The sequence below is a fragment of the Vombatus ursinus genome, unplaced genomic scaffold (genome assembly GCF_900497805.2).
Source record: "Vombatus ursinus unplaced genomic scaffold, bare-nosed wombat genome assembly UNPS02010284.1, whole genome shotgun sequence".
Lineage (NCBI taxonomy): Eukaryota > Metazoa > Chordata > Mammalia > Diprotodontia > Vombatidae > Vombatus > Vombatus ursinus.
In genome coordinates, this window is record NW_020950062.1 from 6737061 (window position 1) to 6752532 (window position 15472).

A 15472-nucleotide genomic window follows, 5' to 3' on the forward strand; every position below is an offset into this window, starting at 1 on the left:
CGACGCCGCCACCACCACCGCCGCCGCCGCCGCCGCTGCTCGTGTTGCTGCTGCCGCCGCCGCCGCTGCTGCTCTGTCCCGGGGGCCATTCACAGAGATCGGAGGAGTAAACACCACCAGAGTCTTGGAGCCGCTGCAGAAGGGAATCCAGAGAAATGCAGGGATTTGTAAGGTTACGGCGCTCGAGCTGGAAGATGTAATTCTCTGTATGAGCCGGTTGGGATCTGCTGACTTGTTGGAAGCCGGAGTGCTTTGCATGAGTGTGTTGATGAGTTGAAGTTACTGCACCGGTGCTCCTTTTCAACACTACCGAGGGGAATTCTGGAGGCGAGGAAATCACTTAGTCTTGCCATTGATTGGGTATCGGGAGCTTTTTTTTTTCCCTTCTACCCCCCCCCCCTTTTTTTTCTTCTCCCTTCTTTCCTCCGTCTTGTTGCATGCAAGAAAATTACAGCCCTTGGCTGCCCACACCGGGTGCGAATTATTCGGCTACGCTCTCTCCCATCTATTGTGCAACCCAAAGATGAAAGACAGAAGGGGAGAAAGTTAAAGAAATCGCCCACATGCGCTGGATCAGTCCACGGCTTTGGGAAAGGAATAAAGAGAAGGTGGTAGAAGAGAGTTTGAAGTCTTTACAGGCGGGAAGATGGCGGACTGGAGCTGAAAGTGTTGATTGGAAAACTTGGGTGATTCTTGTGTTTATTTACAATTATCTTGACCCAGGCAGGACACATGCAGGCCAAAAAACGCTATTTCATCCTGCTCTCAGCCGGTACTTGTCTCGTCCTTTTGTTTTATTTCGGAGGCTTGCAGTTTAGGGCATCCAGAAACCAAAGCAGGAGAGAGGAGCACAGTAGTAGGAATGGCTTGCACCACACTAGTCCGGATCATTTTTGGCCCCAGTTCCCGGACGCTTTGCGCCCTTTCATTCCTTGGGATCAATTGGAAAACGAAGATGACAATGTGCCCATTTCCCCAAAGCAGAAGCGAGACGGTAATTCCAGCATCTACAAAGGCAAGAGGTGTCGCATGGAGTCCTGCTTCGATTTCACCCTTTGCAAGAAAAACGGCTTCAAAGTGTACGTCTACCCGCAGCAGAAAGGGGAGAAAATCGCAGAAAGTTACCAAAATATTTTAGCAGCCATCGAGGGCTCCAGGTTTTACACTTCTGATCCCAGCCAGGCGTGCCTGTTTGTCCTGAGCTTGGATACTTTAGACAGAGACCAATTGTCACCTCAGTATGTGCACAATTTGAAATCAAAAGTGCAGAGTCTCCACTTGTGGAACAATGGTAGAAATCACTTAATTTTTAATTTATATTCTGGCACCTGGCCTGACTACACTGAAGATGTGGGGTTTGACATTGGCCAGGCAATGCTGGCCAAAGCCAGCATCAGTACTGAAAACTTCAGACCTAATTTTGATGTTTCTATTCCCCTCTTTTCTAAGGATCATCCCAGGACAGGAGGGGAGAAGGGATTTTTGAGGTTTAACACTATCCCTCCTCTCAGGAAGTACATGTTGGTATTCAAGGGGAAAAGGTACCTGACGGGGATTGGGTCAGACACCAGGAATGCCTTATATCACGTCCATAACGGGGAGGATGTGGTCCTCTTAACCACCTGCAAGCATGGCAAAGACTGGCAAAAGCACAAGGACTCTCGTTGTGACAAAGACAACACAGAATACGAAAAGTAAGTGCTCCATGCTGGTCCTTTCTAGTCAGTAGCCTGTGACTTCTTTTGCCATACAGGTGTGCAGGAGGCAGGGATGTGTGTGGTGGTGGTGGTGGTGGTGGTGGTGATGGGGTGAGGAGCCAGGGAAAACTCCCAAGTTTCCTCCCTCCCCTCCAGATATTAGTTTCAGTTCTAAAAGCAGGGAGTGTGCTTTGTTTTCTTTGCCTGTTATCAATAGTAAGTTACATAGTCCAGTAGAAGGGGTTCTTTCCATCCCCTTAGGGAGTTGGTTGGTTACCTTACAGCTCTCTCTCTTTATGGAGGTGGGCGATGGTGGCTTCTCCTTTGGAAACTGCTCTTCATCTGTTCTGAGTGTGGAGATGCTGCATTTGATAAGCAAGGAGCACTGGAGATTCTGTGGTCACAGCTGCTCCCTTTAACCACAGACAAGAGGAGAGGAGATGCTTGTTGGGGCCTTGATAGCTCAGGATTAATTCGTTGTGTGTTCTGATTGTGAGGACTTCTTCAGGTTAACTTGCTGACCTTTATGTCACGGTTCTGAAGTTAACCCAACTTCCAAGCTTCCTATGTATCATGTAAAAGCCTTACTTGGTTTTTTTGGAGGTAGAAGGGGGTGCTTAATTTAGTCATGAAATACATTCACACCTTGCTTTTCCTTTCTTATATTGAAATTTTGAGGACTTTTCTGATGGGGGTGAGTGTTCCTGTGTGGTCCTGTCCTTTCTCTAGCAAGAATAATCCCCAAGGCAGTGAAAGCACCATTGATAATTTTGACTTTCATCACTATTGTCTTCTTCTATTTGTATCTATAACATTATATATGTTGTAGCAGTTGCATGACTATAAGAGGATGAGGATGAGGATGATGATGATGAAGAAGGCTACCCCCACCAGGTTGATACAAGCTTTACTCAGTTGCTAAGTAACTTGGCTAGTTACTTTGTTACTGTCCCCTAAGTTAGTAACTGATACACTTTATTTTATTTTACAAAATGAAGTTTGCAGAAGCCTCCCTGTCCTGACTGTGCTGATCAGTGGTTCACTTTTAAACAAGTCACATTAGCTGCTGGTTGGTCATTACAGCTGAAGAGTTAGCAAGATCTGGTTTCGGTGCATTTCCACAGCGCACCGGTTAAGAAACCAGAGCAGCCTTGTTCTACCAAGAGCCTGGGAACCCAAGCTAAAAATGAAAGAGGAACTGCCAGAGGTTGGCAGAGTTTGAAACTGAATTATGGAATGCAGTGTCGGGGAAACCCCAACCCCTCAGAGAAGCTGATAGGGGAGAGGAGTAGGAAGGGAGGAGGGGAGGGAAAGAGCGCTGAAAACTGCAGGGATATCACTGTTCACTAAGATTTCTCGACCTGGTTTCTCTCTCTAGGATTTCCTCGGTTTTTGGTGAGAATCACTGGTTGTGGGAATTAAGTGAGATAAACCAAATGTACTTTCAGTTTTCACTGAGATTGGGGGGAGAAAAGAACGGAATACTAACCCTCTTCTCCCTTTACCTTCCAAGATTGAGGAAATCATGATAATAAGGGGATAGTCATTACTTCTGATTAAAAAAATAGTTCAATAAGGCTTAAAAATTAAGTACAATTTAAATAAGTTTGTTTGCTTTTTCTCATGAAAGAAACTATAACCTTAAACTATCTCTAGGAATGGATTGCTTTGTTTATGCCACATTTAAATTAACCTATTCCTATGGGTTTTTATAAAAGAACATGCTCCTAGCCTTTCAGGAATTTCTTTGTTTGGCTCTTGGTGGAGTAATCGGAGATGAAGTCTAACCTTTCAGTGTCTTCTAAGGCAATCTTATTGAATTCTGTAGGAGGATCATGGTGCTTTTTTTATTCTTTTAAATGAGGTATACCAGGAATTTCACCTTAGGAAATCTGAATTCCATAGTTCACCAGGTGATGGATGTCAAGAAATATATATCATTCAATGATACAGTCACATCTTTTGCTCTCAAAGAAAAAGACTAAATTGCTTCCTGCTCAGCTATAATGTAAGAAGCTCTGTGGAGCATTTCAGCACTGGAGGAACGGTTAGGGAGGATAAAGGGGTGTGTTCCCTTAAAACTCCAGTTTTGCTCATTTTCTTTTTCCAGCATTGTTTCTTGTTGGAACCATACTGAGAGAGATCAGTACTGACACTCGAACTCTTGTGGGAAATGTTAGGATATCTTTTTAAAGACCACAAGGGGTCAGGACCTGGGGGATCTGTTCTCATCTGAAAGATGATGGCCCCACTGGTAGCAATGCAGATTCCTACTGAATCCTGACCCAGGGACACCTATCACTGAAAACAGCTGGAATTTCTTGATATTTCTTTTGAGTACCATCTAGCCCTAATCTTGCATAATTTGTAAGTTCTACTGATCATTTACATTTGTTAGTGGGGTAGTAGAGCAGAAGCTTTACTTCATTTTCTCCCAGTGGGTTTTCTAAAGTGTGTGCCTTTGGGAAAATGGTGTTTTCCTGGCAGTGATGCCATTTATGTCTGATGACTTCTAAATGTTTAATGAGTAGGGAAGATGTCAAAAAATGTGCCTGTTTGGCCCATGGCACTATTATTATTTATTGGCTTTATTGAACAAATAAAGCTACTGTATTCTTTATTTATTTCTGTGAAATAAAGTGTTCACCTTCCAGAAACTAATTTTATTTATGTGAAATTGTGTCCATCCATGCAGAACTGTCCAAGTAAAATTCATTTCTCTTGGGATGATGGGAAAGTAGGTGTTATGAGCTGGTGGAATCATTGGTCTAGAAGTTTTTGCTCTAGTGTCAACGAGTGTGTGACCTCTAGTCAGTCACACCAACCAAGCCAGATTTTTACTGGGTTGTGGAAAGGATGGTATAATACCTCCCTCCCAATAGGGCTCTGGGGATTCATTTGGTAATGGCTATAAAAACCCATGGATCTTCAGATCAATTTTCATTATACCTTTTTTCTTTTAATAGGCGTATTTGAAAGTAGGCCTCAACTTATTCACCTTCTAGCCTTGTATTGGCTCCCTTTAAAGCTGATATCTTCAGTGTATAGTGATTAGGCTGTACGCTTAAAAATGACGTTGCCAAATCGGGAAATTATGGGAAATGTATCCATTGAGGGAAAAGAATTAACCTTTAACGACTGAAACTTAGCATTCTGTGAAGATAAAGACAATACCAAATGCCAAATCTGGATTTCATTTGAATTCTACCCTCTTATTAATCAATAACTGATTATTGAAAGTAAAGAAAATGAAGGAAGATCCTTCATCTGGTGTAAAGGCACTTTTTTGGCTCAAACATACAGAGTTATATTAAAACATCCATCTGCATGACACATACCTAATTAATTTTCATTAGTTATATGCCTCAGCAGATAAAGTTGATAAAGGCTAAAATAAATTACAAACAACCTAATCACTACAATGTAATGAGGATTTAGAGGAGTTATTTCAGTATTGCATCTTTCAAGTTTATGCATCTTATCAGAATTGTCTTTGCATGAACTTGCTGTAGCTAGAATGTTCACAGGACCAATTGTCACTGGATCATTTTGGTCTGGCTAACCATGAGCTCTCTGGCCCATCTAGGGATCAATCACATCAACCCATCAAATCATTTCCTAGCAAGTTTTTCATTAAGTAGTGATTGTTTAACTTAAAAAAAATGCCAGTGCATTTTTAAAGTTGGATTTTAAAGATGGATTTTAAAATCCATCCTCTGTTAAAAAAAAAAATCAGTAGCGGTGCTTCTATTAGCTATTCTTAGCTGAAGAGCTTGACATGCCACTTGATTTAACTCTACAGGAAATTAGATCGATGCACACAGTGTCTCTCAGGGGTGTAGCAGCTTTGCACTGACAGGTACCCTATGAAGCCCGCCTACCAGCTGCACTGGCCAGAGCTCACATGCTAGAGTCAAGGAGAGAATGGCTTGTGTCTGTGCTTCTCGATGTTCCATTAAGGGCTGTCCCAGGGGAACCAAGCAATTGTGATAGATGGAAGAGAGGGCTCGATAAGTTTCAATTCCATACCTCTAATACCTTGGTGGTAGTTATTGGCTTAAGAGTGCTGTTATCCCCAGCATTAATCAAAAAAGCATTTATTAAGCCCCTGCTATGAATCAGGCACTATGCTATGTGCTGGGCATACAAAGGTAAAATATGAAACAGTTTCTGTCCTCAGGGAGCTTACCTTTTGTCAGAGGAAGCAGCAAGTATACATGTAAGTAAGTACATATAAAACATATATAAAAGTAAAGAAAGGATTATTTGTTGGGGAGGGGGATGACAAGGTATGGTACTAGTAGTCTGGGTGTTCAGAAAAGACTTCATGTGTAAGTGAACTTGAACTGAGTTTTGGGGGAGGATTCAGACTTGATTATTAGGAGTCAGTCCATTTCAGGCACAGGGATTAGCCTAGGTAAAGACATGGAAACAGGAGACAGAATGTCATGTGAGCAACAACAGAAGGGCTGGATTGTAAAATGTGTGTAGAGGGGAATGATCTGTAGTAAGCCTGGGTACCCTATATATGTTATTTTAGTTGATCCTTATAATAACCTTGTGAAAGAGTTACTATAGGTACTATTACTCCAGTTTTACAGATGAGGAGACTGAGGCTTGGTGAAGTGGTTTATCTGCAGTATAGGAAGTAGACTTAGAACCTGGGTTCTCTAATGATTCAAATCCTGTGCTCTTTTTACTACCCGAGGCTGCCTGCTTAATTATAAATATTGATGATCTTGAGTGATAAACAAAAGGCCAAATTGTGTTTAGTCTTATATTGTGAGCTGTGTGACACCAAAGATTATCTTTTTGCCTCATTTTGTATCCCAAGCTCTTAGCACAGTCCCTGGTGCATAGTAGGCACTTAATAAATGATTATTGATGGACTGATTTAGCTTCTGTTCAAAAAGGCAGAGAAGTGCATAATACAATGTGAAAAGACATTCGTTCAAAATGGTTAAAATAAGAGCTTGAAGAAGTAAAACCTCAGGGTTTTTTTTTTTAAGAAAATGAGACTATTCTTATTTCTTGGGGATTCTGAGTAGCTGAGGTTTTACTATAGTTGTCGTTAGCAGTTAATTTGCCACTGGCTCAGTTAGGTTTCAGTGATATTATTCCAGCATCAGAAGAACCAGTTGACTGAAATTGATTAAACAAAGGAAGAAGGAAAAAGGAAAAATTTATTTACACAAGGAGTCAATGGGCAATGTGGTGGAGTGTGGCTCTTGCTAACCACTACCTTTTTATTGAAGAATTCAGAAAGCTAAATAGAACTTTAGGAGACACTATACCCTTCTAGACTGTTTTTGCAGCCTTTCCAAAGTGGCATGTTCACTTATGCTCTTCTTGTTGGGGAGAATGTGTTGGATAGGAACAGTGGCAAAGAATTTGATCATCTCCAGGTAAATAAACCTTTTGGCAGACATAGGTACTTTCGGATATATTCCGGGGGATATATTTTCCAAGCTTTTGGGGTTCAGGTGGTCTAAGGCCCCTGGCTTTGGAACAGGTAGTTGGAAAGAGGGGGAAAAATAAAGCACTCTTCACTCTTCACACTTCTTCACCTTCACTCCAGTGATCAGGGCTTTCTGCTAACTGAAAAATCAGTTCAAAAGTTCTACTTTCCTCAACTTGTAAATTTGGAGGATTTTGCTCACTTTTTACATCTGTTATATCTAAATTTTGTCAACTGATTTTCTTTCTTTCTTTCTTTTTTTTTTTTGGTCAACTGATTTTCAAGCAAAATTTCACTACCCAAGGCAACATAGAACTTATTTGGACTTTATTGAAATTCGTTGAATTAAAAAGACAGAGAATAGTACCTGGTACTATGTAGTAGGTGCTTAATAAATGCTTAATGATTGAGATACATAATCTCTTCTCCACTTTCTATCTCCCAGCTTGGTTGGGGAAACTCATGATAGAATACTTTCTGCTAAGATTTTCTCCTGATGACTCTGGGCTTGCTCAGCTCTACTAGTGGCATCTACTCTGTGGGTCTTACCAAGCTGTATAGGCTTTGAATACAGAGTGCTTGGAGTGTGCCAGGAGCCAGTCAGGACCAGCACTGCTCAAGATTAAGCTCATTGCCAGAAGGTTGGCTAGAGGGAGCTGCAATTTTCAATCCCAGAAAACTATGAAAAGTGTCTGGTAAGGTGCTGAAGGAGTTTGTGAGCTTCAGAAGAGGAAATACCTACTTGTTGTTTCTTCTCCCATCTCCTGTTTTCTCTTTGCATGGGATATCTGTCTCCCATTCCTGGAATTTACTCCTTCCTCATTGTCACCTCTTAGATCTCAAAATTTCTCTCAAAACTCAGTTCAAACACCATCTTCTACATGTAACCTTTCTTGATGTCTCTCAGCTGTTAGTACCTCCCCCTCCAAAAAAAATAGACTTATGTCCATTTTTTTTTAGTCCTTTGTTCTTGAAGAGAACCAAAATGATGTCACTATGTTACAGTCAAGTTACGGTGTGTCTGACTGTGGTTGATCAGACCAATTTGAACTCGGAATGCTCTACTACAGTCTGGGCACAAAAATAGTCTAAGTGAATATTTGGGATGGGTTCTCTAAATTTGCTCATCTTGCATTTCTTTTGAGGTACTTCAATTCCGCTTTGCTCATAGAGCACAGCATCTTCTCTGATGAGGTCATGCCATGCTGGGCAGTCCTGTGCCAGTGTCTCCCACGTCACACAATCAGTTCCAGAGTTCTTAAGAGAACCTTGAGAGTGTCCTTGTGTCACTTTTTCTGACCACCATGTGAGCACTTGCCCTGTGGGAGTTCTTCGTAAAATAATCTTTTTGGCAAGTGTACATTGGACATTTGATGCTATCTCTGCAGTAGAGTTTGAATGAGTGGCAGTTTAGTTCATATAGCATGTTGAAACAAAGGTGGGCGGGAGGCACAGTTGTTTCCCATATAACTAGTAGTGATAACACATCACAATTAGCTGACCTTTTAGTTCCTAAATATTGATTCAGGTGATCTTATGGCACTTGATTATTTCTAGATGATATTTTATGGTTACAGAGCTAAGTGAAACCATTTCCCCAAATTATTTGAATCTATTAATCTGAAAATGTAATGAGAAAGAATCTAATCTAATATAAAAGTGCTTTTTCTTTATTGAGAGGGAGAGAATAAATATTTCTTGAAAGTATCATTTCTCATATAGGTCACATTAAAATTCACACTGCATTAAATAAGGCCTGTATTAAATTGGCACCTTGGGTGATAACTGCATCTTTAAGTATGTAAGTGTAATTTGAAGAACTTATGAAGAATGAGCAGCCAGAATTTCCTTGATTCACATAATGACAATGTGGGTAGTATTATTTTATTTACATGGGAGAAGCCAGTTAAAAGTTTTCTTTTTAATAACACATGCTTTTATATTAACATAAGCCTTGAGTGCCTTAATACTTTGCAACATCAATAAAGCATTTAGATCTTTTGGTATCCTCTAAGTTAAAATGGTAAAAAAAGGCTTAAATACATAATGGAACTCAGGTTTCTGTTAAAAATAAAACACTAACATAAACCCATTTAGATAAAATGTCAAATTAGTTTCCAGAAGTTTATAATAACAGAAATACATTTGTATAGTGCTTAACAATTTTAAAAAAAGTGTTTTCACATAATGAGAGGAGCAAGCAGCATGGTATGGTAAAAAAAAACTGCTGACTTTGGAGACAAGATTTCCTGGGTTCAAGTCTTGCCTCTGATGCTTACTGTCTGTAGGGCTTTAGGCAAGTTCCTTAACCTCTCTTTGACTCACTTTCCTAATCAATGAAATGGGGATAGAGATTGCACTAGATGATCTCCAAGGTCTCTTTAAGCTCTAGATTTAGATCTGCTGAGCTCTTTTGATGGTTATAGCCACTGTGTAAGGTGGATATGGTTTAGCTAGATAACTCAGATGATAGAGCTGTGGGTCTGGAGACAGGAAGACCCAAGTTCAAATCCAGCCTCAGACACTTACTATGTGACCTTGGGCAAATCATCTAAGCTCTGAGGCAGACAGCCTCAGTTTCCTCCTCTGTAAAAATGCAGTCATGATGGCACGGACATCCCAGGCTTGTTGTAAGAATGAAATGAGATATGTATACAGTACTTTGAAAACCTTGAAGTGCTCTATACGTGTTAGCTCTTACTATTAGCCTTTATTATCTAGTTTTCCTTTACAAGTGAAACTGATGTGTTAATCTTAAGGAGGTAGAGTAGATAGAGGAGGATTTGAGAAGGAAGGATGATAGAGGATGTGACCATTTCCTTCTCCAGCTCATTTTACAGATGAGAAAACTGAGGCAAACAGGGTTAAGTGACTTGCCCAGCATCACCCAGCTAGTAAATGTGTCTGAGATCAGATCTGAAATCAGGAAGATGAGTCTTTTTGATTCCAAACCCAGTGTTTTATCCACTGTGCCACCTGGCTGTCCTTATTTACACAAGAGGAAACTGAGGCCCAGGGACCTTACGTGACTTGCCAAAGATTACAGAGGTAGAAATTTGAACGTGGTTCTTCCTTACCTTGTGTCCACTACATTAGCTATTACCCCATGCTAGGCTGTTGTAATGAAAATGCTTTGTTTCTGATATCATGTACAACCAACCTCCTTAGTTTGCAGAGCTGGAAACTAAACCAAAGGAGGTTAAATGACTTACCCAAAGTCACACAAGTAAATCAGTTCTGGTGTTCTTTCCATTATATCCTGCTGCCTGAAAATATCACCTAGGGAATTATAGCAAAAACAAACTAGAATTTCAGTTCTGAAAATTGTTCGCCCATGTATAAATTATTATTGCTTTGTATTTTTACAGCATTCTTTAGTTATTTAAAAATGGCCATTTCTCCGTGAATGAAGTTGGGCAATAGTATTTGGTTTTATTTATGCCTCTTGGAAAAAAAAAATACCATACCACTGAATAGTAACAGATGTGTCGCCAAAATCATCTAAAATGATTTTCTTGGAGAAACCTTCTTGGAATATGGAAGATAGAAGTCTATTTTATTCCTCAGTCATTTGAGTAGTAAAGTAAGTGATCACATCAGGCATGGACACTTATCAAATCATGATGAGATGACTATGAATTACTTTCTACTTTGAACAATTTACATGGCTATTAACAATTGATGGCTTTTCCTTTAGGATGGCATTATCTGTGGTAGCAGGACCTGGTCCTGTGTACTTTTCCTGCATATTAAGTTCAGGTGATATTCTCTTATCATGGGCAATAACATTCTAATAGCAGCCAAGGTGAAATTTAAGGTGGAATTTTAAGATGTTATTTTCAAGGCCAAAAACTGTTCATACAATTGTAACATATATTTTCATTCTTTCTCCCAAGGGGCATGGATTCAGCCATGTACAAGCATATTATAAGATATTTTCTCCAATATTCATCTTGATACTAAATTCAGACATTGTCTGAATCATAACAGATACAGTCAAGCCCCGTGGTAACATGACTTATAATTATTAGGGAACAGTACAGGTCAGACTCTCCCTGGAAGCATAACCGTATGTAATAAAAGCCCTATCTAACAGGATTATATTTCTTAGACTTAGCTACCCCCTTCCTATCAGGATGGCAATTTTTGTAAACAAGTAAAGTGGTCCTTTCCCCCACCTTCCCCAATCGTATTTTAAATTTCAAGTACACTTGTATGATAAGTGTGTCTGTGACCTATACATCTAGGTTCTTCTTTTCTAGGAACATTCCTAAGGCAAGTATCTGACATTTTATTCACTTGGGGATCATGCCTCTCTATTGCAAGTGTTTATAATCTGGAGTCCCTAAACTTGTGCCTTTAAATTTTTTTTGGATAACTGTATTTTAGCGTAATTGTTTTCTTTTGTAATTCTATGTATTTTATACTGTGCCTTTAAAAACATTGTTCTGAGAAGAGGTCCATAGGTTTTGCCTGACGGCCAAAGGAGTCTGTGGAGAAAAAAAAAGTTAAGAATCTCTGTTGTCTTGTAAAAAAAAAATGCCATATTGTTTTTTTCCTACTCTTCCCCTCATGTCATTTAAAAAAAAAATCTCTTCCCTTTCCCATGGTAAAATCATCTTTATTTCAAATAGTAAGCTGACCTGTAGATTCAAGTAGTGGTGAGATAAAATGTGATATTGTGTTTCTAATTAATTCATTTAATTAGATTAGATGAATTAATTGGATTTTCTGACATGTCTGTAGAAGTGTATAATATTCATTTTTGGAATTCCCATTGTGCTCCGGCCTGGCAGCGCCTGGGTTTGCTCGTATTCAGGACATGGTGTAAGACCTATTATTTGAAACCTGTCATTTTAGTTTCCCTCTGGGGTCATAAAAATGGTCTAGTGATTTTTTCAGATAGCAGAGTGTAAATCACCTGGCCATTTGGCATGCCCTACAGCCTAGGGTGTACACTAGTTATCACTATTATCAACCAAAAGCATTTATTATGCATCTCTCTTGGTCTTATAAAGAACTATTTAGTCCCGGCCCTGGAAAAGCTCATATATACCAAACAGGTTCACTGGGAGAGAGGGGTGCTCCCCAGTCCTTCTCTACCCCAGCTCCCATTAAACCTACATTAATTTTGTGCTTCATATTTGAGGTTTTGCTAAGAGTCTAGATTTGGAAAAGTCCTGTAGGAGACTCTCCATCCTTTTGTCTTAGAGCAGGGTAGTCAAACTCATATAGCAATGGGAGCCATTAATCCATGCATATGGATCCCTGTGGGTAGCATATTGGTTTAGATTTTAAAATGTAACATCTACATTTTCTTTTCTTTTCATTTATTTTGTTGTATATTTCCCAATTACATTTGAATCTGACTTGGGACTTGGGAGCGTAGTGGACCTCACTACAGTGAGATCCTTGGGCTTGGAGTCAGGAAGCTCCTAGTTCAAATTTGGCAGACAATTACTAACTTCATGACCTTGGGCAAATCATTTAACCTCTGTTTGCATCAGTTTCCTCAACTGTAAAATGGGGATAATAACAAAATAATAATAATAATGATGATGATGATGATGATGATAAAAACAGCACTTACCCTGCAGGGTTGTTATGAGGATAGAATGAGATATTTGTAAAGTGCTTAGCATTTAACACAGTGTCTGGCACATAGTAGGGCCTATATAAATGCTTATTCCTTTCCCTTTATCCCCAGGCCACATGTTTGACACCTCTGTCTTAGAGAGTAGTTTCAATCCTTAGAACTACCCTGGAGTCTGCTTAGCCCAATCCTGGTCCAACAGCCATTCCAGAAACCTCAGGCTAATGCTGTGCTGAGTCAGTTTGGTCAAGGTTGACAAGCATTTATTGGGCACGTACTATTTATTAGACACTGTACTAAGAGCTAGAGATAAAAAGAAAGGCAAAAACATGGTCCCTACCCTCAAGGAGCTCATATTCTAATGTATATACAATTATGTACATACAAGATATATATATATAATGTAAATGGGAAATAATCTCAGACAAAGGCACTAACAGTGGGGAGCAAGAATGGACTCCTGCTGAACCTTGGATTTGAGCTTAGTCTTAAAGGAATCCAGGAAGTGGAGGTGAACAGGATTCAGAATGACTGCTGTAGTAGTAGTAGTAGTAGTAGTAGTGGTGGTGGTGGTGGTAGTGGTGGTGTGCACACTTCTGCTATAGTATGGGCATAGTAACAGAGAAAAAAAATGAAGATCATAGTGGCCTATGATACATGTCATGTTGGGATAACAAAAAGAGGGTGGTATATGAATTTGTATTGTATTATTTTTGCAAAAAATGGTGAGGACTCTTTGTTTTTATTTGAGTTGAAATGAAGACACAAATCAAACAATATGTTTCCAATCTCCCATCATCTGAAATCTTTGAAGGTTATTGGAACCCACCCACATTTCCAGTCTAGGTAGGTGAGAGAAGAGGCCCTATGCTGTAGTCTTGGAACATCAGATGGTCCTGGTGGCTGAAGCAGAGAAAAGAAATCTTTGCAGTTAAAGTGTAGTGCCACCTCCCCTCCCCCATCCCCCCTTCTTCTGTTGAGTGGAACAAATGATATAATACTGACTTTGTGAAAAAATTTTTTGGGGTCATTCTTTTGTCTCAGTAGAGCAGAGAAGGTTCATTCAAGCTAGGAAATCATCACAGCTTTGCAATAATTTGGGACTTTGCTGTTCCAATGATAAGTAGGCTTCCAGGTCTAGCTCTTTGTAATATCTTTTAAGCTTATCTTTAGGCACTAGTACAACTTAATGTCTTACTCCAACTTGTATTGCCTAAGGTGGCTTAAATTCCAGACCAGCTAAAGACACAGTTGCCTTTGTAATTTGGCTTCCCTTAGGCAAAGAGGGGCAATAGACTTATGGAAGAAGAGAAACTGAAAGAAAACTACCTGGGCCACAGTTAAACAGAAGGCACTTAACCTCTGGTTACCACGATAGGATCCCAGATTTCAGACTGGGAGATTCTGTAGAGTTCATCTGGTCCCAATCCTTCATTATATGCATGAAAAAATGGAGGCCCACATTGATCAAGCAACTGGCCCAAGGTCATGCAGCTAACAAGCATCAGAGGCAGGATTTGAACTGAGGTGCTTCCACAGTAGAGCCAGAAATCAATGAAGGAGGGAGATCCCACTTTAAACTACAGTTAAAACTTCATTCAAACATTTCTCCTGGTTTTTAGATCTTTTGTAGTAGGTCATCAATACATCATAAATTCCTTCATTACGTTGGCACAGTATTTAAGCACTTAATTTTTTTTTAATTCATTCATCAGCTGGTTAAAATAATAATTAATAATAATAATGATAACCAAATAACCAAAACAAAACCAACAATTTTATTACAGAGTAAGGATATTTCACTGGACTGTGCAGGTGGGTAATACCAATAGTCACTAAAAGTCACAGTGCTTTAAGCCCTCCCTGACTTGTAAGGTTACTTGACTTGGTCCTCACAATAATCCTGTAGGTTATCATTATTCTCATTTTATTGATAAAGAAACTGAGACTCAGAGATCGTGAGTTGCCTATGGTCAAGTATTAAGTATGGGAAGCGAGCATCAAATTTAATACCTCTCCTGACTTGAAGTCTAGTGAGCCTCTCTTTTCCCAAATACTGGGATATGGACTCCTTTATTTAATTCCATTTGGTTGTAGTTTCTTCAGAGGGGTAGGGACTATCTCACTTTGGTCTTTGTACCCCTAGCACCTAATCCAGTGCCTGGCATATAGTTGACAGTCAACACATGCTTATTTATTTACCCTTGATACGGTTTAACTCAAAGAGTAGATTATTTTTTTTTTTCCTTCCAATGCTTCCCCCCCAGGTTGGCTCATTCTTATCACTTGCCTTTAGTCACACTCTGCTCTTTCTTGTTGGGCTTCGGGTTCAAACTTCCCTCTCTGCAGCTTCTGAACCCTGACCTGATGTCTCCCCCTGGATACTGTCACAGCAGCTCATTAACCAGTCAAGTCTGTAAGTCTCTCCCAACACACCACTGCCTACGCATTGCTTGGTTGGCCAATCTCCAGTTAGTTTCTGACTTTTCACTGCTTCTCTCTAACTTAGATCAGATCATCTAATTCTGCTTCTGCTTTTTCTAAAATTCCCTTTTTTTATCATCCCTCCCCTCACCCTAATGGGCTTACACTTCCTGCCTTGTGGCTTGGCACTGCCACATCGTACAGTTCCGTGTCAGTTAATCATGGCCCACTGCAAAAAAAGTAGTATTTCCAAACTCTACCTCAACATTGTTCTTTTGTCTGTAGTACAAAACAGTGGTT

The 15472-nt window shown here is 39.9% G+C and overlaps 1 protein-coding gene across 1 annotated transcript in view; it reads left to right on the forward strand.

Annotated features, from left to right (window-relative positions):
* The first annotated feature begins 706 nt into the window (after nucleotides 1-706).
* EXT1 (exostosin glycosyltransferase 1) overlaps nucleotides 707-15472 on the forward strand; it is a 342782-nt gene continuing 328016 nt past the window's right edge. Inside the window, exon 1 of the mRNA XM_027854022.1 lies at nucleotides 707-1694. Coding sequence (XP_027709823.1) covers nucleotides 733-1694 — 962 coding nt within the window. The 5' untranslated portion in view covers nucleotides 707-732. The remainder of the gene's footprint in view (nucleotides 1695-15472) is intronic.